This window comes from Oncorhynchus clarkii, unplaced genomic scaffold (genome assembly GCF_045791955.1).
Source record: "Oncorhynchus clarkii lewisi isolate Uvic-CL-2024 unplaced genomic scaffold, UVic_Ocla_1.0 unplaced_contig_712_pilon_pilon, whole genome shotgun sequence".
NCBI lineage: Eukaryota > Metazoa > Chordata > Actinopteri > Salmoniformes > Salmonidae > Oncorhynchus > Oncorhynchus clarkii.
The window spans coordinates 79,887-105,924 of NW_027260854.1; the positions used below are offsets into that span (position 1 = coordinate 79,887).

General features: G+C 44.0%; 1 protein-coding gene across 1 annotated transcript; it reads right to left on the reverse strand.

Moving 5' to 3' along the window:
- On the reverse strand, positions 1 to 24,869 carry LOC139401927 (TBC1 domain family member 16-like). Its single transcript, XM_071145944.1, has 13 exons — positions 24,508 to 24,869; positions 19,896 to 20,102; positions 18,718 to 18,880; positions 17,932 to 18,240; positions 9,818 to 10,012; positions 9,342 to 9,489; positions 8,877 to 9,041; positions 8,398 to 8,546; positions 6,279 to 6,413; positions 4,563 to 4,749; positions 4,231 to 4,410; positions 3,694 to 3,840; positions 1 to 2,716 (listed from the first exon to the last, which is right to left on the reverse strand). Exons 2-13 carry the CDS (start codon positions 20,068 to 20,070, stop codon positions 2,426 to 2,428), a joined length of 2,244 nt encoding a protein of 747 aa, XP_071002045.1. The 5' UTR covers positions 20,071 to 20,102; positions 24,508 to 24,869; the 3' UTR covers positions 1 to 2,425.
- Positions 24,870 to 26,038: the final 1,169 nt, after the last annotated feature.

Consider the following 26,038-nt stretch of genomic DNA (forward strand, 5'->3'; position numbering starts at 1 on the left):
TAAGTTCCATTTACACCATTTATTTGAAATCACCAACGTTTCTGCCTTCACCACGGCCCTGCAGCATGTGAAAGCCAGTCTTGTATGTGTTGACTACACTACAGCATAGGACCACAGTAGGCCCTCATCAGTGGCCTGTGTATTATTATAGAACCTTATAGAACTCCACATTCAGTGATAACTCGGTCACAAACATTTTGAAATATAACTAAACCCAAAGACATGTTACAGTGACTCACGTTCAGAAACAGTTTCAACGTGAGATAAACAGTCCATGGAAAGAGATGAAGAATCGAGATAAGCAAGTAAATAAAACACACACACAAAGCCCCGCTGCCTTGCCACCCAATTATTTTCCAAACCACGTTACCATCCATCGGTTAGCCCTTTATAAAGTGGTTGGTACAATCTTCTAAATCTCCAGGCTTTTTCAGCGAGCAGCAGCCACAGATGACTAATGGACGCAGGGGCCAGTAATGCATGTCATTTGCAGAGACTGCATGTTGAGCAGGAGAGAGAGGGGAAGCAGCTTGAAGATCCTAATGTTACCTTTTAGTGGCAATTTGAAGATGTTTTTCCCCCAGGAGTGGCACTCTAACACCCACCCCCAGAACCCTCACCACCGTGACAACTCACAGATTACAGGAAACATGCAGATCTCAACACTTCACTTGATAGGCCTTGATAGTTCTCTGAGAAATACATTTTAATTAAATAATTACAATCTTTAAATACTTTAAGCTTTTGGTGTCATCTGCCTGCCTTTTGGGACTAATCTATTGGCCCATTACTCAGCCAGGCAAGCTCGCTCAACCACAAATAAACCATTTTAAATGATTTCAAATAGTATTTGGAGCAGGTTGGGTACAGAGCTGCCATTCCTCTTTGGTTGGTTTTCTTTCACCCGCTCTGTGATGATGTGTTGTGTAATTGAGGAGATCAGTCAGTGGAGGCCTATTGGTGACTGCTCCCCAACTCATTACCAGATGTTGGGAGGTCACTGCTGTTTACACACACACGTGAAATAAACAGTCAAGAGAATAGAAAGTAACAAAGTGGATACATTCATATGGACAAATTCACTTGGTTTGTGCAGGTGAAGAACCTTGAGATTTCATTGTATTTGATGGAAGCTGTGCTGTACAAATCTAATGAATTATAATATTGTTTAGTGCAGTGACAACGATGGTGGTGTTCATTCACTTGGAGGTCAAGGTGGAGGTCAATGTGTTTCTAGATATGGAAAAACAAAAACACTGAGCTTTTACACAACCGCCCTATCTGACATTTAACAAAAACAAACTTAAAGTAAACTTAAACACATGATCTCATATTCGATATGTAGCTAGCTGACCAAACTGTACACTGACTGGTAGTGGTGGGATATCCACAACCATCACATATTTAAGCTCTACATCTAGTCTAACTTTTTATTTATTAATCCCTATTGCTTTGATAGATGCCATATTTATTCATATCCCCTCTTATCAAAGATAAATGAAATCCCACCTTCCTTCAGCCTGACAGGCAGTGTCATCTGATAATGTAAGAATAAATGAGCAGGTTTCTGAACAGGAGTCTGATAAGGATGTTTGTAGAAAACTTGTTGTGGAAACAGTTTCCTATATACACACACACACCTCTGTTTTGCGCTTTGTGTTATTCGCTAAACAGGTTGTGCCCTTTATCCTTAAAGGGTTGCTCATGCAAGGATATAATCGTACTATATTGCTAAATATTGTAATCGCAAACCCACAAATACACACACTCCCTCTTTGAAGGGAACAGAAAAAAAATATGATTTGAAAAGTAACAATATCTAACTTAGTGACAGTTGAAATGACAGCTTGCCTCTCTTGGTTGATGGAGGTTTATACGTGTGTCGTGTTAATAGGCTTGAGCCTGATTGCAATATGCTGAGATAATATATCATTCCATTATTCACACAAACATTCCATTGTGAGCATATGAAAACCTTTCAATGGAGTTCAAATCTCGACAATTCCCCTTCAAGTCAGTATTTGACCGTTGGAGTCACATTGAATCCAGTCCAGCAACCTTAGACCACAGTGTGGACCCTGAAAGGTTACAGTCCAACAGAGTGATGATTGTCCAATCTCCTCCAATAGCAGAGCAGCAGCTTCTTCATGGGAAACGTAGTGCCAAGTGTCTGTGGTACTGAATGTTCCAAATAAATATACATTCTTATAAGGCAGTGTTCCATGTCACATCGGACAAAAGGATCAGGTGGAAAATCCTTTTAATAAGATGGGGATTGTGAAAAGGGGGAGAGCGTGAAGAGAAGTATCAGAGAGAAGCACATACAGTATGTTGGGAATCCTAGTGGCAGAAAAGTGGTACTGCAGCTTCTGATCTACTCAAAAGTTATAGTTAGCACCATTGTCTCCCTCCCCCCTATTTAAACTCAGGACTGCTTCCGAAACATGAAGATGTCTCTGGTCTTGGAGCCTCTCTTGCCCTCGGGGAGTGGGGTGGGGTTGGGTGAGGGGGAGGGTGAGGGTGACGGGGAGGCTGAGGGCTGGGGGGTGGCTGTGCCTCCATAGGGGCAGCTCTGGGAGTCGGGGTGCTCCCCAGAACACTCCACGGCCGGGATGTAGCGACTGTCCCACATCCCTGGACCGCACAGCTTACACAGGTCATGGAGGCTGCACGGGATTCTGGGTAACAGACGGAACTGGTAGAGCAGACTACGGGCCTGGTAGTAGGAAGGGTGGGAGAGAGAAAGGAAGAGAGAGAACGTAAGAGAGAGTCAAGGAATGGAGAGAAAGAGAGCATGTGAGAGAACAAGGGACTGGAGGAGAGGAGTGGCAGTGAATGAGAGAAAGGTTAAACACGAGGAAAACACGTAGAAAGGAGGAAACAGAAGGCAGCGAAGAAGCTATACCTCAAGACTTACAAAACAGCTAACAGTATCACACTTAGTATCATGGAGATTTGAATAACATTTGACTAAATCAATAGCTCCTTCAGACGTGGAAGAACATGATCTAACACAGCCAAAATCAATTAACGTGATCTAATTTAAACTAAATAGGGCTGAGCTGTTCAGACACATCAAACCTGATAGGGGTTCTATAACAGTCCTAACACCTGCATGCTAAAATGTGCTGTTGCTGCTGCAGCAGCACTACTAACATGGCATCCATAAACATGAGAAGACAGACACACACTACCGGCCATGACTCAGAAATCCTCAACATGGCATCCATAAACATGAGGAGAAGACAGAGACACTACCGGCCATGACTCAGAAATCCTCAACATGGCATCCATAAACACGAGGAGAAGACAGAGACACACTACCAGCCATGACTCAGAAATCCTCAACATGGCATCCATAAACATGAGGAGAAGACAGAGACACTACCGGCCATGACTCAGAAATCCTCAACATGGCAGGATCACAGCAAGTATTTCAAGACTCCTTGAGGGCTGGGGAGCAACAAGGACTATTATGCTTTGTTGTATTACAAACGCCATTCCTTTTAAATCCCTTCGGCGCAGGCGATGAGTGTACACTGAGGGGATGAGTTAAGAATTAAACAGCCACCATAGTATGCTAACTAGAGGGTAAAATGCTAGCGTTGCATAACATGCTAGTATAGCCTAGCATAGCATGAGGAAAAGTGGCCCAGCCTTGGATGGAGTAACGCATCGTCATGCTAACGTTACCTTGCGCAGCACCAGCTCCCCGTTCATGTGCATGGAGAGGTTACTGAAGTGGAGCAACATCTGGTCGGTGGCTAACTGCTGCTCCGTCACGTCATCACCGTACAGCACGATGATGGCCACACACGCAAACAGATGGAAGTAGTCCGTCTGAGGGAGCGATAGCGTGTTATTGACAAAGTACATTTATAATGGACTGTGGAGAGCCTGCCTACAGTACAGTTTGTGTGTCTGGTTGTGTCTACATCCAACTCTAATCTCCATAACTAGTGTGTTGTATGAATGATGGTTATACCTATGGCAGGCTATAAACTCCTAACATTGTTACACACAGTTGCTAATACACATTGTTTGATATTGGTGTATGTATGCTAATGTTGTGTGTTTGTATTGTTCTATGTATACCAATTCCACGTACAACATGATAAAGTTGCTCTGTGTACACCAATGCCATGTACAACATGATGATGTTGCTCCGTGTACACCAATGCCATGTACAACATGATGTTGCTGTGCGTATGCTGATGTAAACTTGGGTACCTGGTAGTGTGCCCAGCAGGCCTCCCACATACGCAGGGCCTCTGTGTCGGGGAACTCCCGTTTGAAGCAGAGTAGGAGCCAGCGGTGACAGAACAGCAGCTGTAGGCCGTCCTCCCCCAGCTGGGTCAGGTGCTGGTGGAACCGGGGCAGCATCAGACGCAACAGCTCCCTCAGGTACATCTGGAACGCGGGAGAGAGAGATGGTTAGGGCACTAATGTGGATATGAATGTAACACCACACACACACACAAAATAAAACACGAGAATCACAGATAGCGAGAGAAAAGTGTGTGTAATAAAAAGAGAGAAAGACACTTTCTCTGTCCCCTTACCAGTTGTCTCTCCATGTCCTCGTCGCGGGGAGAGCTGATGAAGATGGTGTTCTCCATCAGGCCTACGAAGCACCAGAACGTGTCACTCTCATCCTGCACCTCGGTCAGCAGGGGGGCCACCAGGTCAGACATGCCCTGGCAGTAGCCCATCTCTGGGTTGAACACCGCGTAGTTCAGCAGCACACACCTGGAGGAAGAGAGGAACACCACCACAGACAATATCAAGAGATCATAGTCGCCTCATACTAAGTTATACATATTACCTCATACTAAGTCATACATAAAGTTTTACATACAAAGTCATACTAACCCATCACCCTAACCAACAGGTCGTATAGATGTTTAGACACTGTCGTTAAAACAATCAATTTAGACCAAATCAAATTGTATTTTTCACATGCTTTGTAAACAGGTGTAGACCAACAGTGAAATGCTTACTTCTCATCCTAACTATTCAGAGAGATAAATACACAATGAGTAATGATAGCTTGGCTATATACACGAGGTACCAGTACAGAGTCCATGTACAGGGGTACGAGGTCATTGAGGTAGATATGTACATATAGGTAGGGCCCTATAAAGTGACTAGGTAACAGGATAGATAATAAACAGTCACAGCAGTGTATGCAGTTAGTCAAAAACGTTAAGGCAAAAAGGGTCAATGAAGATAGTTAAACAGTTAACCAATAGCCACCCGGACTAACTATTTAGCAGTCTTATAGCTTGGGGGTAGAAGCTGTTCAGGGTCCTGTTGGTTCCAGACTTGGTGCATTGGTACCGCTTTCCGTTCGGTAGCAAAGAGAACAGTCTATGACGTGGGTGGCTGGAGTCTGATCATTTTTAGGGCCTTCCTTTGACACCGCCTAGTATAGAGGTCCTTAATGGCAGGAAGCTCGGCCCCAGTGATGTACTGGGCCGTACACACTACCCTCTATAGCGCCTTGCGGTCGGATGCCAAGCTGTTGCCAAACAAAGCGGTGATGCAGCCAGTCAAGATGCTCTCAATGGTGCAGCTGTTGAACTTTATAACGATCCGAGGGTCCCTGCCAAATCTTTTCAGCCTCCTGAGGGGGAAGAGGTGTTGTTGTGCCTTCACGACTGTGTTGGAGTGTGTGGACCATGATCAGTCCTTAGTGATGTGGACACAGAGGAACTTAAAGCTAAACAACACTATGGCATTAAAACAGAGTAAGCGAATGAATAAGACAAATATGAAAAGTGGTGAGACAATATTGGTCCATAATAATACATGAGAGTTCTAACCTCCCCCACCCCTACTCTACTTGACCCAGTTACTTTTACCAATACCGAGAACCAGCCATGAGTCACTTAACAGCCTGGTTTTGAAAGCCTTTAGCTCCTTCATTTAGGAAGCTATTAGCTGTAAGTATGCATCAGAACTAGTGCTCTAACAACTTACTGGGAGTCAATAAAGCATGAAAGTCATTAGCTAGCTTCCCCCAGGGTTCAGAATATGATATTCATGTACAATATTACCTCCTGTGCACTGGACTATGGGATAGGAAAGATGAGAAATGGAAAAGGTGAGGAAGAAAGGGAGGAGAAAAGAGTGGTAAGAGAGGAGAGAGTGAAATGTAGAATAAAGAGTGACAGAGGGAAGGATATGGATAGAGATGAGAGGAAAGACAAGTGGTAGGGGAGAGAAAGTGTAAAGAGAAGAGAGGGAAATACCCAGACAGAGCCATCTGTCCTGACCTCATGATCTCCACATTGGGGTTGTTCTCTCCCCTGAAGAAGTGGTTGCTGCGGTCTGTTCTCACCACGTCCTTATCCACGGTGAACTGAACCTTCCTCCAGAAGTCACTGTGCTCCTCAGGACTCATAGACAACCTGGGCATGGCAGGGACAGACAGGGGTTTTTACTGGGTTAAATACTGGGGCTACGCACTAATGTCAACCAAACTTAAGGGCAGTTACTCAACTTCAAAAATGTACTTTTAATTTAACCCTTGATAGGATGTCAGGAAAAGGGTAGGGTGAGGATGTTGGGGCAATGTAAACCACTTAAACAACCTATGATCTAACCCTAACCCCCTCCCATCACTCTCTGGCTGAGAACCTGAACACGGAGGACCTGACCCCTACCCTAACGAGCAGAGCAGAGGGGATTTCATTAACACTATTTGTTTTCCATTGAGCCCCGCCAGGAACAATAACACTGGGCCTGATGCAACTTCACGCAACTGTTTACTTTCTGGGTCTGTGTTTGTCTGCCTCTCCCTCGGCGTCTCCTCCCTCACTCCCTTCTCTCTCCCAGTCCCTTGATCCCTCTCTCCCAGTCCCTTGTCCCCTCTCTACCTCCATGCCTCACTCTCCCTCTTCTTCCCTTTCTGGAGAACTGTCAGCAGCTGTACCTGGTCCTGCTACCAGAATCCCCTAATCGTGTAACTCAACATTAACATGTAAGACCACAGAGACACCAGACCTTGTAGAAAATAGATGAGCAAACTGAATCAACTCTCCACAACCCTCTCCTCCTCCAGTGTTTGTTCAGAACAGGTATATACTGACATCTCTCTCCTCTCCAGCAGGATCATCCATGTTTAACATCTTCAACAGTACTGGCTACAGCACAGAACATCAAATCAAACAAGCAATAATTGATTCTTCAAAATGTGACTTATATAAATAATGTAATGTTTTATTTCCATACAGAACTAATTGATTTAATTAACAGGGGCTGGTCGTTAGTCAGGATCACAAACAGATGATTATAAGGGTGTCATACATGTTCATGACAAGTCTAATCAGTTATTATACCTGTATCATAATGCATCATATCTGCAGGCTTTAAGTAGAGTGTTACCGGTGCCACCACCTTTAGAAGGCCGAGACTGTAGTTCCAGGGTCTTAATGATGAGCCAATGGCCCCCGGAGGCTCAGTCAAGTGTTTTTCCATCAGCCTCATCACATCACAGGAGGAAGAGAGCGTCTAATTGGCTGGTTTGGATGACATTTTCTGATGTAATCTAAAGGTTAATACGCCATTCCGCTGAAGACCAGACAATTATCATATCAATTCTGTGCACTCGTGCATCACACCTGTGCAAACATGCACACTGTGTGGAAGCTTAGGTAGCCTAGCGGTTAAGAGCAAACGGCCATTAACCAAATGGTCGCTGGTTCGAATATCCAAGCCGACTAGGTGAAACATCTGCCAATGTGCCCTGGATCAAGGCACTTAACTCGAATTGCTCCTGAAAGTGGCTCTAGACAAGCGTCTGCTAAATGACTCAAATGTCAAATGTAAATGTATTGAAAAAGAAAAAGGATTAGGGACAGACAGACAAGTAACGCTGGGAGGTTCAAATAAATGACTGGTTGAACCCTTTACTCTCTTTTAGTGTGTGTGTGGTGTGTGCGTGCGTGCGTGGTGTGTGTGCGTGCGTGGTGTGTGTGCATGCGTGGTGTGTGCGTGCATTTCGAGCATATTGATAGAATATGAGAGTAGAATATGAGAATATGATTTGATCAGCGATTACATGTTTTTACCCAGGAGGCCTGTTAATTTACACCCAGCACTCCCATAACAACGTTCTGTAATTGTGTCTATTGATTGCTCCATTTGCAAAGTGAAACCACAAGGTGTGTGTGTGTGTGTGTGTAACAGTTAGCAGGATATGGCTTGGTGCCACCTTATTCCTTTGTATAAATTAACCACATACTGTATGTACCATTGTTATGAATGTCCTTCTTTCATCGAAAACAACACAATAGAACCCCCCCCCCACCCACACACACACGTACGGTCAGCAGCAGTGTAGCTCCCCTGGATGGAGAGCCATTAGTTATAGTAAACCCCCCAGCCACCTACCTCCTCTGCTGGATGTGGTGGTACTCAGAGCGTTTCTGCAGTCTCCAGGCCTCTCTCTCCTGGGAGGAGGAGTCACAGCTGTAGTAGTGCAGTAAGAAGGGCCACACCTCCCCGCGGATGGATGGGTCAATGCCCCCAAAGAAGATGGCCTGAGGGGGGGGACAGAGAGGACATGATCAGCCTGGGTAGTAGAAGTCTAGAATTCAACAATGTTATTTACAGTAACTACACCAGGGTTCCCCAACTGGCCAAATTAGTGCTGTGGTGGTTTTATTTGGCACCCCATTTATTGGGAGAATTTTCAAAAAAAAAATAAATAAAATTGACATAAGACTAAAAACACCAGGAAATCAGCTCCATGTCATTTTTAGTTAAGAAATCTGTTCAAATATTCCCATGCATAATAGAGACACGTGATCGTATACAAATGTAAGCAAGTTTGTCAGTCTTCCAAGGTCTTATCCCAGCTACACACTCACCTTGCGTAGCTTGTACTCCTCCTCCACCTGTCCGTTGTGGTTGAGGTGTCGGAGCCAGGTGGTGACGTCCAGGCGGCGGTACAGACGTTCCTCCGGGTGGGTCTCAGAGGACGGCAGGGTGGGCCTCCGGATGGAGAACTGCATACATGACTTCTCATCCACTACCTGGAAGAGAGAGGGAGGAGAAAGAGAGATCGATAGGTGGGGGGAAGAGAGGGAGCGAGACAGATGGGTGTGGGGCAGAGAGCGAGAGATATCAAGGAACTAGCCATTATGCTAACACTGAAATAACATGGTATCTAGCCACAATGCTAACACTGTAGGAACATGATATCTAGCCCCAATGCTAACACTGTAGGAACATGATATCTAGCCCCAATGCTAACACTGTAGGAACATGATATCTAGCCCCAATGCTAACACTGTAGGAACATGATATCTAGCCCCAATGCTAACATGCCTCACCTGGTCTTTGAGCTGCGTCTCTCTGCAGCACTTCCACTGTTGGAAGACCTCAGCCAGCTTGTCCAGACCTGCGTGGTGGAAGTGGAGGACCTTATACTGGCTCTCCCTGCTGGCGATCACCAGCTGACCACTATTACACGCATCATCACTGGAATCACAACATACAGAAACACTGGCTGAAAGAAACACACATACAATGTTACTGCACTGCTAAAACATGGCTTATAACATATACAGCAAACTCTCAGTTGGAGAAGAATTTCAGAAACCTTTCCTGGATTGTCAAATACAGTCATTTTTTACATACATATAGGCCCAGTTTCTGAAGTGACTTTTCATTTTTGTAATCGCTGGACCTCCCCTTTACCCTCACAGGCCAAACAACACAACTGTATGCAGGTGAGTTGTTATGAGAGTAAAGTTCCTGAGGTCTTAAAGTATCCAGACAACATGACCCCACATGACCCCTGGCTGACCTGAAGAAGAGGCGGAGCGACCTCATGTGACCCAGGTCGACCCGGAACACTCCCCCCAGCTGCTCCAACGCCAGCACCTTCTGCTGTTCCTCCCACCGCATGCCCTGCAATTGGCTGTTGTTCTCAGAGGGAGCGTGGCTGTCCAGGCTGGAGGCGGAGCTAGCCGAATGGGTCATGGACTCGTCGCACAGCTCCCTGAGAAAATGAGGGGGGGGGAGAAGTTGAGTTGGTTATAGGATCAGATAAACTTACACCCACAACTATTACTGGCTCAATGCAAAACAGACCTTAGATCAGCGTCTAAGGGAAACTGATGGGACCATGATTTTGGAGAATCATTGCATTGCACACAGAGGTAATTCTAACAACACATAAGCATAGATATGGCAAACAGGGGGCTATGTACTGTTTGTGACTAGTGTTGAATATCAGGAGTCTATTTTACTGCCCTGTTGTGGTTCCTTGCTTTATGTCCTGGGATTGTTCTGGCTTAGACCATGGGACAGAGAAGAATGCATGGCGGTTACTGTGCAGGGGGGGAACCACGCACATCACACACACACACAGTGCACACAACAGAAACTGTACACACACACACATCACAGCGTCTGCCTTCCAATTTCCCCAGTCATTCCCCCACGGCCACTGTTTGTTTCCCCGGCACTGTAACCCGAGCTGGGGGTTCCTCTACTGCGTTACACACACACACACACCTGGGTAAGGGGGTAAATCAAACAATTAACAACCAAAACACACCCCATGACACGTCTCGGAGAGCCAGACCTGAGAATCACAGTGACGTATTAATTGCAAATAGGGCCAGTAAACACAAGTCAATCATATGGAAAACATTTACATTTAAATGCTGTTTCCTTGTATGCCGATGGAACAGTATTTCTCTAAGTCCATAATAAATACAAACAGCCTATTGGTCCCATGAGAGGAGCCAGAGCTGGTCAGTTTCAAACTAAATCAATGGTAGTGAATTGATCATGTCTCGGGTTGTCACATACCTGTATATGGGAAAATAATGTGAGATCCATCGAGACAGCAAGGTCTCACCTCATTGGTCAGATTCACTGCCCTCTGGATCATGTATCAAATCATGAACAAGGTCCCAGTCCTGGGACACTACAGCACAGAGGAGTGGGGAGATTCTCTCTGCCTCAATATAAACCTAGTCATAGCAGACCTGGGTTCAAAAACTATTTGAAATCTGTCTGGAGTGCCCGGTGAACGGGCGTTGCAGATTTTGGACTTGTCTATCGGTTCCATTGCAACAGGAAATCTCAATCAAGCCCGGCAGAAGAATTTGAAATGATTTTTAAAAGTATTTGAACCCAGGTCTGCGTCATAGGCCTATTGTATTACATTGAGGTGCTGAGAGAACATACAGAAACCAAAAGTCTCACACTTAATGGTCTGCTTGAATAAAATCTGACAACATTTGATTGATTAAAACATTGCTTCAATAAAGGAATATTTAAACTGCGCTACATGCTAACTACTGTAACTGTCAGAGATATTGCTAAGCTATCTGTCTCTATGGGCTTTCCAGTTAACTAATCAGCATCAACAGAAGGTGTTGAACATGGACCTGTTTTAAATGTCGTCTACTTAATCAATGAAGTGAAGATAGCTTACAGTAACATAACAGTGGGTGCTTACGGAGAGGTTTTAAATGCCATTTACCTCAGTGGATCTCAATTAGCTAATGCTAAATATTCACACTAGTAGCTGATGCTGTTCTCTATAGCGACTACACTATAGCCTATGTATACAGTGTTATACACAGACTATGCACTGAGTGGCCAAAACATTAACACCTGCTCTTTCCATGACATAGACTGAATCCAGGTGAAAGTTATGATCCCTTATTGATGTCACTTGTGAAATCCACTACAATCAGTGTAGATGAATGGAAAGAAACAGGTTAAAGAAGGATTTTGAGACGTGGATTGTGTATGTGTGGCATTCAGAGGGTGAATGCACAAGACAAAATATTTAAGTGCCAAGAACTGCAACGGTGCTGGGTTTTTCATGCACAACAGTTTCCGGTGGGTATCTAGAATGGTCCACCACCCAAATGACATTCAGCCAATTTGACGACTGTGGGAAGCATTGGAGACAACATGGGCCAGCATCCCTGTGGAACGCTTGACACCTTGTAGAGTCCATGCCCTGACAAATTGAGGCTGTTCTGAGGGCAAAAAGTAGTGTGTGGGGGGGGGGGGGTGCAACTCAATATTAGGAAGGTGTTCTTAATGTTTAGTACACTCAGTATATGTCAACAGCATGTTTTGATGGAAAAGCTGTTTTAATGGCATGTCCCTCGTCAGGGGAGCTACAGCTACAAGCTCCCCACCTACGTGATGCTCTACCCTCGGGACAGAGCTCTGGCGTCACCCTGAGAACCAGAGCCTGGGGCTCAACCCCCATGGTCCCTAAACTCAATGAATGATGTGGCTGTTGAGCAAGTAGAAGAGACTACACTTCTTGGTGTTCTATTAGATTGTAAACTGTCAAGGGCAAAGCATATTGATTGCATTGTTGTAAAGATGGGGAGGTCCGTCTGTGATAAAGAGATGCTCTGATTTGTTTTTACATCACATGCAACCAAACAGTTGTCCAGTCAGGTGCGGCAAAACAAATACCTAGAAAAGCTGCAGCTGGCACAGAACAGAGCAGCACGTCTGGCCCTCAAATGTACATGGAGGGCCAATGTCAATAACATGCATATCAGCCACTCCTGGCTCAGAGTGGACGAGAGATTGACTGAATCACTGTCGATCGTTGTAAGAAATATTGATGTGTTGAAAGTACCACGTTGTCTTTTCAGCCAGTTATCACAGCTCAAAAACCCAGTCCCCAAGTAAGAACAGAGACTGGGAAAATGACTACATGGTAACTCAGGCAAGAAATATGAAACACCTCAAGGAACAACGCGGACTGTGAAGAGACACACACTAACAGTTTTCTTTAGATGTTTTAAATGTAGCTTTACATTTGTGTTCTTATCTATTAGTGTTCTGCATGTTGTCATGTTCTATGTTGTGTGGCTGCTGCTTTTTCAACAGCTAATGAAATACACAAATATGCAACAATTTCAACAATTTTACTGAATTACAGTTCATAAGAGGAAATCAGTCAATTGAAACTAATTCATTAGGCCCTAATCAATGGATTTCACATTACTGGGACTACAGAAATGCATCAGTTGGTCACAGATACCTTAAAGAAAATGTAGGGGCATGGATCAGTACACCAGTCAGTATCTGGTGGGACCACCATTTGCTTCATGCAGCGCGACACATCTTCATACATAGAGTTGATCAGGCTGTTGAATGTGGCCTGTGGAATGTTGTCCAGGTTCCAGCTTCCAGGAATTGTGTATAGATCCTTGCGACATGGGGCAGTGCATTATCATGCTGAAACATGAGGTGATGGCGGCAGATGAATGGCACGACAATGGGCCTCAGGATCTCGTCATGGTATCTCTGTGCATTCAAACTTGCCATCGATAAAATGTAATTGTGTTTGTTCATAGCTTATGTCTGCCCATACCATAACCTCACCACGAGACACTCGGTTTCACAACATTGACATCAGCAAACCACTCGCCCACACAACGCCATCTGACCGTTAGAGTTGAAACTGGCATTAATCCATGAAGAGCACACTTCTCCAGCGTACCAGTGGCCATCGAAGGTGAGAATTTGCACCCTGAAGTTGGTGAACAGCAGTCAGGTCAAGCCCCTGGTGAGAACGACCAGCACGCAGATGAGCTTCCCTGAGACGGTTTCTGACAGTTGTACAGAAGTTCTTCGGTTGTGCAAATCCACAGTTTCATCAGCTGTCTGCGTGGCTGGTCTCAGACGATCCCGCAGGTGAAGAAGCCAGATGTGGAGATCCTGGGCTGGCGTGGTTACATGTTGTCTGTGATTGTGAAGCCGGTTGGGCTCTGCCAAATTCTCTAAAACAATGTTGGAGGCGGCTTATGGTAGAGAAATAAACATTAAATTATCTAGCAACAGCTCTGGTGGACATTCCTGCAGTCAGCATGCCAATTGCATGCTCCCTCAAAACATGTGTTCTTCACATGTGTTTTGTGAAGAAAAAAATTCCCCAGCATAAGGTGCACCTGTGTAATGATCATGCTATTTAATCAGCATCTTGATATGCCACACCTGTCAGGTGGATGGATTATCTTGACAAAGGAGAAATGCTCACTAACAGGGATGTAAGCAAATTTGTGCACAAAATTTGAGAGAAATAAGCTTTTGTTCATATTGAAAATTTCTGAGATCTTATATTTCAGCTCATGAAACAGGGGACCAACACATGACATGTTTTTATACTAAACAAAAATATAAACACAACATCTAATCAAAACTCTGGGGAGGGCAGGGAAAGGAGGAGAGCTAAAAATAGGTTTTATGTTGTTATATAAATATATTATTGTACATTTGCATGGAAATTCACTATGATTTAATTACCTATGTTTAGGATTCTAACAATTGTACAGGGCAGCAAAATACTTTTGAGATACATTAAGAATTTAAAAGTTTTAAAGAAAAAAAATAGCAATTTTGTCCTACAGACGCACTACATTCAGTGGTTTAGAATACTGTACTGGAGCCATATATAGTTGAAGACGGAAGTTTACATACACCTTAGCCTAATACATTTAAACTACGTTTTTCACAATTCCTGACATTTAATCCCCGTAAAAATTCCCTGTCTTAGGTCAGATAGGATCTTGTTTATTTCAGCTTTTATTTCTTTCATCACATTCCCGGTGGGTCAGAAGTTTACACACATTCAATTAGTATTTGGTAGCATTGCCTTTAAAATTGTTGAACTTGGGTCAAATGTTTCAGGTAGCCTTCCACAAGCTTCCCACAATAAGTTGGGTGAATTTTGGCCCATTCCTCCTGACAGCGCTGTTGTAACTGAGTCAGGTTCTGCCCACAAATTTTCTATAGCATTGAGGTCAGGGCTTTGTGATGGCCACTCCAATACCTTGACTTTGTTGCCCTTAAGACATTTTTCCACAACTTTGGAAGTATGCTTGCTTTCCTGACTGATGTCTTGAGATGTTGCTTCAATATATCCACATCATTTTCCTTCTCATGATGCCATCTATTTTGTGAAGTGCATCAGTCCCTCCTGCAGCAATGCACCCCCACAACATGATGCTGCCACCCCCATGCTTCACGGTTGGGATGGTGGTGTTCTTTTTTTGTTTCATCAGACAAGAGGACATTTCTCCAAAAAGTACAATCTTTGTCACCATGTTCAGTTGCAAACCGTAGTCTGGCTTTGGAGCAGTGGCTTCTTCCTTGCTGAGCGGCCTTTCAGGTTATGTCGATATAGGACTCGTTTTACTGTGGATATAGATACTTTTGTACCGGTTTCCTCCAGCATCTTCACAAGGTCCTTTGCTGTTGTTCTGGGATTGATTTGCACTTTTGGGACCAAAGTACGTTCATCTCAAGGAGACAGAACACGTCTCCTTCCTGAGCGGTATGATGGCTGCGTGGTCCCAAGGTGTTTATACTTGCGTACTATTGTTTGTACAGGTGAACGCGGTACCTTCAGGCGTTTGGAAATTGCTCCCAAGGATGAACCAGACTTGTGGAGCTCTACCATTTTTTTCCTGAGGTCTTGGCTGATTTCTTTTGATTTTCCCATGATGTCAAGCAAAGAGGCACTGAGTTTGAAGGTAGGCCTTGAAATAAATCCACAGGTACACCTCTAATTGACTCAAATTATGCCAATTAGCATATCAGAAGCTTCTAAAGCCATTACATTTTTTGGAAATTTCCAAGCTGTTTGAAGGCACAGTCAATTTAGTGCATGTAAACTTCTGACCCACTGGAATTGTAAGTGAAATAATCTGTCTGTAAATAATTGTTGGAAAAATTACTTGTGTCAGGCACAAAGTAGTTGTCCTAACCGACTTGCCAAAACTATAGTTTATTAACAAGAAATTTGTGGAGTGGTTGAAAAACGAGTTTTAATGGCTTCAACCTAAGTGTTTGTAAACTTCTGACTTCAACTATAGATGCTGTACTGGAGCCATATAGATGCTGTACTGGAGCCATATAGATGCTGTACTGGAGCCATATAGATGCTGTACTGGAGCCATATAGATGCTGTACTGGAGCCAATAATAGCTTAACCATATAGATGAGTTTCAAAAGTGTGAAACAATAATAGCATTGGGAACACGTATGCATGCATGCACACACACAAAGCTACAATACACAGTCTCTCCCACACAACAACATAATGTACTCTCTCACTTTCTTACACTCCCTCTTCCCACTCACTTTCTTGCACACAGATTATTTCTCTCTGCATGATTCCTAGTGACATGTTTCCAGTCCCAGGCCCCTTAACAGTGTCAATTAAAGCTGAGAGCTGTGCTGTTCCAGAGGGGTTGGCTGCTGCCTGTAGGCCCCGACCAGACCACTCTCCATTCCTCTAATCCACCCAGTTGACACACAGCCCAGTACAACAACCCCAGGAGCAGGGAGGAATCAAAGAGAGTTTCACACAGACCCAGGGAGGGAGAGGGGGTGAAGAGGGTAGAGGAAGTACAGGGAGAAAAAAAATGGAGATTGAGTTAAAGAGAAACATTAGCGAAGGATAAAGAGAGAGAGAGAGCGAGAGAGCGAGAGAGCGAGAGAACGAGTGAAAGAGAGAAAGAAAAAGAGAGAGAGAGAGAAAGGAAGAAAAGGTTAGAGGCAGTGCAAGAGAAAGCTGCCAAGTCACACACTAACTGCACTTACAGTGTTAAATGGACAAACACACACTTCAAACTCCCTCATCCTGGGCTGTGTTTCTGGCCAAATACCTCTGTGTGGAAACGACCTCTGAGGGATGTATAAAGGAGAATGGCCATAAGGTCAGTACAGCAACATGATAGTGGTTTAGTCCAGATGGTTTAGTTGGTTGGAGCAGAGTGTTGGTAGAATTCCTGCATGGACCACATAATGAATGTGTGTGCTAACTGCTAACTCCTAACTGCTAACTCCTAACTGCTAACTCCTAACTGCTAACTAAGCGGCTTTAATTGAATCGATTTAGCGAAGGACAATGTGTGTGTTTTGGCCCATGTTGCCAATAAGAACCTTGTAACCTTGTAATTGTCTGCTTTAACAGCCCGTTCTCTCCTACAGTGACACATCCAGCCTTGGGAGGCAGTAATAGTTAACAAATTCTAATTTACAGACTTGCCTAGTTAAATAAAGGTTTAATTTAAAAAAATGCTGTGTGAAGTGTGAACCTCCCCCAATGACAGTAAGAGTACACTTATCCCCTTCTCTGTGGCTCCACCATGTGGTAGGTTTGGCCTATTACAACTACCTTGATCTGGTGAGAAATTCTGTCTTGCGAGGTGAGAAACTGGCATCTGGAGTGTAGGTTCAACATGATTCAAGGTTATAGCCGTTAAACACGGACGACCACTGCTGCTCTCTCTCGCTCTCTTTTTAAAACTCTTTTATAAAGTGGTGGGGAAACGATCAAATCGCCAGTTACCTAAAATATCCATAGGATATTTATGCAAATGGTTGCAGGTTCTTGTTGGCATTCAGTTTCAAATATGTATTTAACAAGTTGGATGCTTCTCTACCCAAATAATTGGAAAAGCATTTCTGTCATGTGCTTATATGCTTAAACTATTTCAATATGTCTCCACTGCGAGATAAGACACCAATATTCAGCGTCTGAACTGACAGACTGGATTCAATACATACATAAATTATAAATACCATGGAAACTACAGCTCCATTTGTGCCCTGCATATCAATAGCTAACTTGCATAGATAATTCACACAAAATCCAACTGATAATAACTCACCAAAACACCCCATTCATATCCATGTCTAACACAAGTCACAAACAAATACGTGCACACAACAGACCTGCATTCAAATACTGAAATCTTTGAAATACTTTTATTTGCATTAGCCTGATTTTTTCTATTGGTTTAATGATAACATGTAAACTCAAAGCCCTGATAAAGTATTTGAAAGGATTTAAATTACAATATGAACCAAGGTCTGTATTATCCACACACACAAGCCCATCCCCTCCCAGCTCACCTGCTCTCGTTGTCCAGGAACACAGAGCCGCTGCTCTCAAAGAGGGACTCGCTGACGGGCGACAGACAGAAGGGTGAGGAGAAGGTGGTGTCTGAGTCCGAGCCCATGGTGCTGTCCCTGCTCACCTCGTCAGCCGACAGCTCATCCCCCTCATCCGTCCCAGACTGGGACTGCTGTTGCTGGGGAGGAGGGGGCTCTATGCTGGCCTCCAGACCCAGGCCCCCTCCAATCCCAGTTCCGTTCCCAATCCTCTCCTCCTCCTCCCGGTCCTCATCTTCCTCCTGGGCAGGAGGGTGTCGGGAGTGGGGCCTGCAGGTAGGGTTAACATTAGCGTTACCGTAAAATGTTTTTTCAGAGGATGAAATTCGACCAGATGGAAATTAAGCACCATCCTGAAACAGTGTTCACCTATATTACAAAGGTTCAGGCTCAGTTGTCAGGATACAAGCAGTTATCACAATAAAACCTGTTACCGCGATGCAAGCAGTTATCACAATAAAACCTGTTACCGCGATGCAAGCAGTGCAAGCAGTTATCACAATAAAACCTGTTACCGCGATGCAAGCAGTTATCACAATAAAACCTGTTACCGCGATGCAAGCAGTTATCACAATAAAACCTGTTACCGCGATGCAAGCAGTTATCACAATAAAACCTGTTACCGCGATGCAAGCAATTATCACGATAAAACCTGTTACCGCGATACAAGTCGTTTTCACGATAACACCCGTTATTGCAATATCACCAGCTACAGAAGTCCATTACGTTCCCTTCCCCCCACTCTACCTGCGGGGCCTGCGCCGAGCGTTCCTGCGGACAGGTGAGCTCTCTGGGGTGATGTAACGCAGGGCCTCCTCGTCCTGTCTCTGGATGCGGGAGTTGGGAACCCAGGTTAGGATCAGAGTGGTTCCCAGGCTCTCATCCTTCTCCATGTGCACACACAGGTACCCTGAGGAGAGAAGGGAGTCATGAGAGAGATGGAGAAACATGGCCACAAACACACAGGAACACAGACAACAACACACACACACGAGAACACACACTCACCCTGATGAAATCATATCATCAGAGGATTGGAGACAGGTTGAGAAAGAGGACACACAAGAAAACACAAGAACCGAAGTCACTTGAGAAGATCACACTAAGAGAAAAGGATCCCAGAACCCAGTCAGTTCTCCTCAGGACAAACCTTCTTCCTATGAACCAGAAGTCAGATAGATAGATATACCAAATCTGGAGTCAATCTGACTTCTGGTTCATGGGAAAAATATTTTGGCCTGAGAACTATAATATATTAGACATCTATAACCTTAATAAGTTGATACACAAATATACTGTCCATAGCTAACATACCATACCATGATGGAAGAGGTGACAAAGTAGTGGCATACTGTACATGGAAACATTACTAGGTATGACACAAAACAAGTGAGGCAAAGAGGAAGTAACCTGAAAAGAAATAAGGAGATCTGACTCATGAACAAACAAGGAAATGCAGAGGTGAGAGACAATGAACCATACAGTCTCATATCTCTCAGGTGAGAGTTCATCGGTACATGGTGGAAAGAGAGAGAGACACTATAGGACACACTGGGAAGAGAAGAACAGCAGAGGAATAGGTGAACGCTATAGTCATAGCTGTGGCCTGTTCAGGAGGATGTAATGTTACAGAACATTCAGATAGAAATGTATGGTGTAGAACAAATATGATTGTCAGGTAGAATAGGTAATCGTGTTAGTGCTATTCATTACATTTCTGTGATGTTCAGAATAGTTCAGCTCACTGAATACACCCCAGGGTTGTATGTACTAGGCACCAAATGCAAGAAAACGGACTGAAACAGGAAGGGACTGCCTGAACTTGTCCGATAAATGCTTTTCTCCATTGCAAAGACGTTCGTTACGGTGTGCCCTAATGAATAGGACCCTTATGTAGGGGACTCTTAGACAGCTATATACTGTACCTGGGTGGTGTTCGGGCAGGCCCGGGAGGGGCTCGGCAGGGTGCACACACACATTGTTCTTGGAGAAGATGATCTCTCCGTCCAAGCCATTCCGCGAACCCGCCGACCCTGGGTTAAAGGTCAGGAGGTCCGAGGCCTTGGAGGAGGCGCGTCGCAAGAGCCGACCGAGAGACATCTACACCGACACCAGGACTCTGCGCCCATCCTCTGGGGTGGGGGGAGGAGGAAAGGTGAGAGAGGGGGACAGGTATGGAGAGACAGAATCAGGTCAGAATGGAGGACATGGGGCACTAGTGTTTTACAGTATGACATTTACCTATTCAAATGAACAAATCATATATAGAGTGCCTTCAGAAAGTATTCAGACCCCTTGACCTTTTCTCCATTATGTTACAGCCTTATTCTAAAATGTATTAAATTGTCTTTTCCCCTCATCTATACACAATACTCCATAATGACAAAGCAAAAAACTGTTTTTTATAAATGTTAGCTAATTTATTAAAAATAAAAACTGAAATATCACATTTATATATTCTTCATTTTACTTTTAGGTTGTGCAATACGCACAACCTAAAATTAAAATGAAGAATATATAAATGTGATATTTCAGACTCCTGCCACTGAAAAACATCCCCACAGCATGATGCTGCCACCACCATGCTTCACTGTAGGGATGGTGCCAGATTTCCTCCAGACGTGACGCTTGGCATTCAGGCCAAAGAGTTCAATCTTGGTTTCATCAGACCAGAGAATCTAGATTTTTTTGTATGAAAAGAAACAAATAGAGCTAAGCACAGGCAAGATCCTAGGGGAAAACCTGGTTCAGTCTGCTTTCCAACAGACACTGGGAGACAAATGACCTTTTCAGCAGGACAATATCCTAAAACACAAGGTCAAATATACAATGGAGTTGCTTACCAAGACGACATTGAATGTTTCAATGTGGCCTAGTTACAGTTTTGACTCAAATCTACTTCAAAATCTATGGCAAGAATTGAAAATGGCTGTCTAGAAATGATCAACAAACCAATTTGACAGAGCTTGAAGAATTTTTAAAGAATAATGTGCAAATATTGTACAATCCAGGTGTGCAAAGCTCTTAAAATGTCCTAACATTTCTAAAAACATGTTCTCACATTGTCATTATTATTGTGTGTAGATGGGTGTGAAAAATATTATTTGATTCATTTTTAATTCAGGCTCTAACAACCTAAATCGAGGGCTGTGAATAGTTTCTGAAGGCAACGTATATAGTCATACATAGCAAAGCTAACTCTTTTACAGGTTGAGCTTTCATTTAAAGGCAGTGACAGACATTTGTACTCAAGTTACACTGTGATGTTTGTACAGTATTAGTGTGTTCTTACCCCGACAAGTCAACCCTGCCATGCAACAAAACCTCACAGTTAGTGTTTTCCTATGCCACGTCAACCATCTTGACTCACACACTTGGCTCTGTTAGTGTAGGCGTGTGTGCAAGTGTGTCCCCCACCTTGAATAAACACACACACACACACACACACTACACAAACCTGGTCTATCCTTCTATGTGAAATCCTAGTCTGTTATTAGGAGCTAACAGATGTCAGCATCTATGGCTATTCTCAACATGTCACACAACTGTGCACTATGACTGCTCTCACATGCCAGACTCATAGCTTTCACAGCAGCTGATGAGAGACTACACTATGACTAGTCTCATGTGCCAGACTCATAGCTTTCACAGCAGCTGATGAGAGACTACACTAGGACTGTCTCATGCCAGACTCATAGCTTTCACAGCAGCTGATGAGAGACTACACTATGACTAGTCTCATGTGCCAGACTCATAGCTTTCACAGCAGCTGATGAGAGACTACACTATGACTGGTCTCATGCCAGACTCATAGCTTTCACAGCGGCTGATGAAAGAGACTACACTAGGACTGTAAACAAAATCATTTTGCTGTTCACTCCAGTCAACCTTTCTGCTATGACTGGAATTGGCCACTAGCGCTACTGGCATATCAGTGTTGATCCATACTATGTAAGTTCCTCTGTGCGACCCTATGATAATGTAGCCTAGTTCCCTATCACTACAGTCTATGACATCGAACACATTCCCAGTGCCCCACTACTCCTGAATGTGTGGAATGTTCCCTCCTTTTCCTCTTCCTGAGAACCCTGAGTCATGACCTGTGACCCAAATGGCACCCTATCCCCTATATGGTGCACTACTTTAGTCCAGAGCCCTATGTGCCGAGGTAGAAAGTACTGTGCTACATAGAGAATAGAGTGCCATTTGGGAGGTAGCCATGTTTACCTCCTCTGATTAACTCTATGTCGCACGACTTCCTGTTAACAGGGCTCCAGGGTGAAGTTTCCCCTCGGTAAAGATCTAGGATCAGCTTCCCCTCTCCCAATTCTAACAATTTGTGGGGGAAATGCAAAACGGACACAAGATCAGCATCTAGGGGTAACTTCACCCTACTGGCTTATCAGGACTCGGACAGGAAGTCTTCTTCCCCCAGAATCCGGGCAAGGCCAGTGAGTATGTACTGTAGCCTGGTACCAGAAATGTTTGTGCCGTCTTGCCAACTGCTATGGTCTTTGGACTGACAATGATCATAGGAGTTGGCAGGGCAGGACAGCACAAACAGACCGGGTACCAGGCTAGGGAGAGTGAGTGAGGTACTCATTTGGCCGGGTAACACTTTACAATGATTAAGTTTCTCTCTTAGAACACTGCATGTCCACACTATTCTTCAGAACTACAACCATCCTAAAACCACTCTGACCATAGCGCTGAGCTGCTCACCTAAACATTTGCATGGTAACTGCTTACAGAACAAAGCCAATCCATTGAATTCACTTGCAAATGAGCAGTAGTAAACCAGAGTGAACTCACTATACCAGGTGTTCAGTGTCAACTATACCCCCCTGGACCTTCCATCCTCACCTCAGCAAATTAAAGCTACATTTCATAGTCCATTCTTCTTCTGATCGCCCCAGACAACAGCTACCCCTAACCAGTTGATAGACAGTGGAGATCTCCACCAAATCAGCGAAGTTAGAGGTTATTTGGTGGTAAAACAACAGCTATAACCAGTTCTCTGTGTGTATCCATAGCCTGAGGTTATTCTGGTCGGTATGATAGCAGCAGGGCGAGAAGAGGTCAGAGTGTGATATGATTCCATATTCAGCGTATGACTAAGCAGGGAGCCTGACTGATATAGCACAATGCTCTCTCCTTCTTCCATGCTGTCATCACCTCAGTGTGTGTTCACACATTGCCTTGTCTCCTCCACTTTAGCCTCGGTCACCTCACACTGGTCCTACTGTAGCATTCCAACAATGGAGACAGCTTTCCAAAGAACGTGTTACTCTCCTGTGAGTGTGAAGTCTGCATTCGGTCATCATTTTTTCTGTAGCCATTAATCTAATTTAGTATTCATCTCCTTCTGCCTTGCTGTATGGAGATGTTTTGTTCAGAAAAACATCAAACAAAACAGTCCTAAGGATTTTCTGAGACAACCAAACGTTCCCCAATGAGATTACAGAGCGAGTGTATCAGTACAGTATCCCACTGTGTCCTGCCAGCCTCAATGACTATAAACGCAGAGGATTCCAGTGCCTCAGATCAGTGTGTCCAAGTTCACCTCCGGGCCACGCTAACAAACTTGTCAGGCTGCTGACATTTGAATAGAGGAGGCTTCCATAATGAACTGCCTCTCCTGTTCATCTGGATCGTGACACCAAACCACTGCCTCAGGGGCAGCTAAAGGACTTTAAATAACCACATGGACTCTCAGTGAGTTGCAATTCCTCAGGCTGACTCACTTCCATGAGCAAAGAGTCAATAGACTATGTATCAGACACAGACAGAGCAATAAGTATTCTGTTTACATTAGACCTAGTAAAGTAGAGCTTGAATGGAAGTAGCCTAGGTGAGACAACTCGAATGGGAGCTGAAAATTGTTGGGTTAGCTCACCTTTCCAAATCACATTCACAAAGCATAGGCCTATAATTTGATCCTGTTATAGCTATAAACTGATAGATATGAAGTCAATGAGATAGCCATATGTACATTTTAGCTGTAGGCTATCAATAGCCTACGCGACATAGTAACGGAGGAGTATCCTCAAGAGTGGCGTCCCGTCCGTGATGACGAGGCTACATCAACTATTGACACATTGTACCAATGACAGGGAACATCAATTTGACAGGAGAGGATGGAGCAGCGGAATTCTCGCTGCCGCACCATTATTTTTCACGGGCCCGGTCCTTCTCCTGCCTCTCCGACATTGCTATCGGTTTGGCCGGGCAGGGATTTTATCTGTAGTTAAGCCTACCATCACGAATACATATTTTAGTCTAGTTGTCTGGCCTATGTCCTCAAATTTCTCCCCATCACATGCAGTGCACATCCCGACCAACCCGCATAGTTCGCCAAAGGAATAGCCTAGCCTAGGAAATAAGGGGGTCGTGTAGGCTACAAACAGCATAACCTTATCCATAATAAACGAGGTCGTTTGATTCTTTCTCGGTCATCGGTGTACACCTGTGCGAGCAGTGGACTTAATAAATAAATGCACACTCAAAAACACAGGCGATGCGGTCTTGCTTTCTCACCCTCTGTCCCACCCGAGACTACTGTCTTTGCCGCTTATCCATTCCGGAGCGATGTTTATGGTGGTTGTATCCGTGTAGTTTGAGGTCACGTCTTCGGTATTTTGTTACGCGGTGTGAGTGTTTGTATCCGTGCGGTCTTTCTCTACCGCACGCGGAGCTGCTATGTTTCTCTAACCCAACCCCCAAATTCCTCTGCTTCCGGGATGGCAGACTGGATAAAGGCTGCTTCTGTGAATGCACGGACCAGTCAACTATTAGGATCGCCTTACATTTGGAAGTATGTTTGTCTTATTAGCAAAAGCAAATGATCGTCAACACACCACAATGATATATCTAAGTAAGGCTGACCTTTTATCATAGTATGACGTTTTAGAGGTCAATGCCGAAAGCTTCACTGCAGTTGGCTGATCCCGAACTCACATGAGCATTATCAGGACCAGTGGAGCTGGAGTCGGAGCATCATGACGCGGATCTCAGATGTCCCGCTGGAACTCTTATATATGGCAGGTAAACCACTAGCAGCAAGGACAGACAATGAGCAATAATTTAAACAATAAACAGCACTTTTCAAAATTACTATTTAAAAACAAGGTATTTCGAGGGCAATGTTTTAAACAATAACAAAAAATAATTTAAAACATAAGCTAACATAACCATATTACAGGTATGATATTTTGTACAATTCAGAATAGTTTACAATATGTAACTGTATTGAGCTTAACTGCACTGAGTTATAAGGAAGATGTTCCAGATGGGAAGACTATTTTTATTTAACTAGGCAAGTCAGTTAAGAACAAATTCTAATTTACAATGACGGCCTACCCCGGACGACGCTGGGCTAATTGTGCCTTGCCCTATGGGACTCACAATCATGGCCGGAAGTGATACAGCCTGGAATCGAACCATGGTCCGTAGTGATGCCTCTAGCACTGAGAAGCAGTGCCTTAGACCACCCTCGGGACTATGAAGTAGATTAAGAAAGAGATAATTGACTGCACATTCAAACACTGAGTGGTGACAGCTCACTAATAGGAGAACACGAGAAACAATGCTTAGCTTAGGAGAAACAAACCCAGAGCTATCAATTGCCTTTAATGGTAACAATGTGGCAATATCACTGGAAGTCATTTGATGAGACTTAACACAGAGCCTACCATCATACTAGAAGAGTACAGAATGGGCATATTCTGGTCAATTTTAGATGTTCAATTAATACAAATAATTGTGTTGAGCCACTGCTGTCCTCCTCAGCACAATATTTATCAATTAATCAGATGTTATTTATAGAGAACATTTCTTACAGGTGATGCATTTCAAAAGTGCTTAACAAATAAAATAAAAGGTTAGAAAGATTTTTTACAAATATTTATATATTCTTAGAGACAAATTAAAATAGTAAAACAACAATACATTTCGGCCTAGTGTTCTAGAATGACCACAATTCTCAAATTCACACCACTGTCTCAGCATCTCACCTGAGACAATGTCATGTAATCACTCATCTGCAACAACAAGGACATTGAGAGATATC

What these genes read in the sequence shown, in the direction of transcription:
- LOC139401927 (XM_071145944.1), bottom strand. Translation starts at nt 20,070, where the DNA reads ATGTCTCTCGGTCGGCTCTTGCGACGCGCCTCCTCCAAGGCCTCGGAC. An exon ending in TTCCTGGACAACGAGAGCAG is followed by an intron (nt 10,013 to 17,931) that starts GTGAGCTGGGAG and finishes TCATTTTCTCAG; the next exon opens with GGAGCTGTGCGACGAGTCCA. An exon ending in TCGCTCCGCCTCTTCTTCAG is followed by an intron (nt 9,490 to 9,817) that starts GTCAGCCAGGGG and finishes TTGTGATTCCAG; the next exon opens with TGATGATGCGTGTAATAGTG.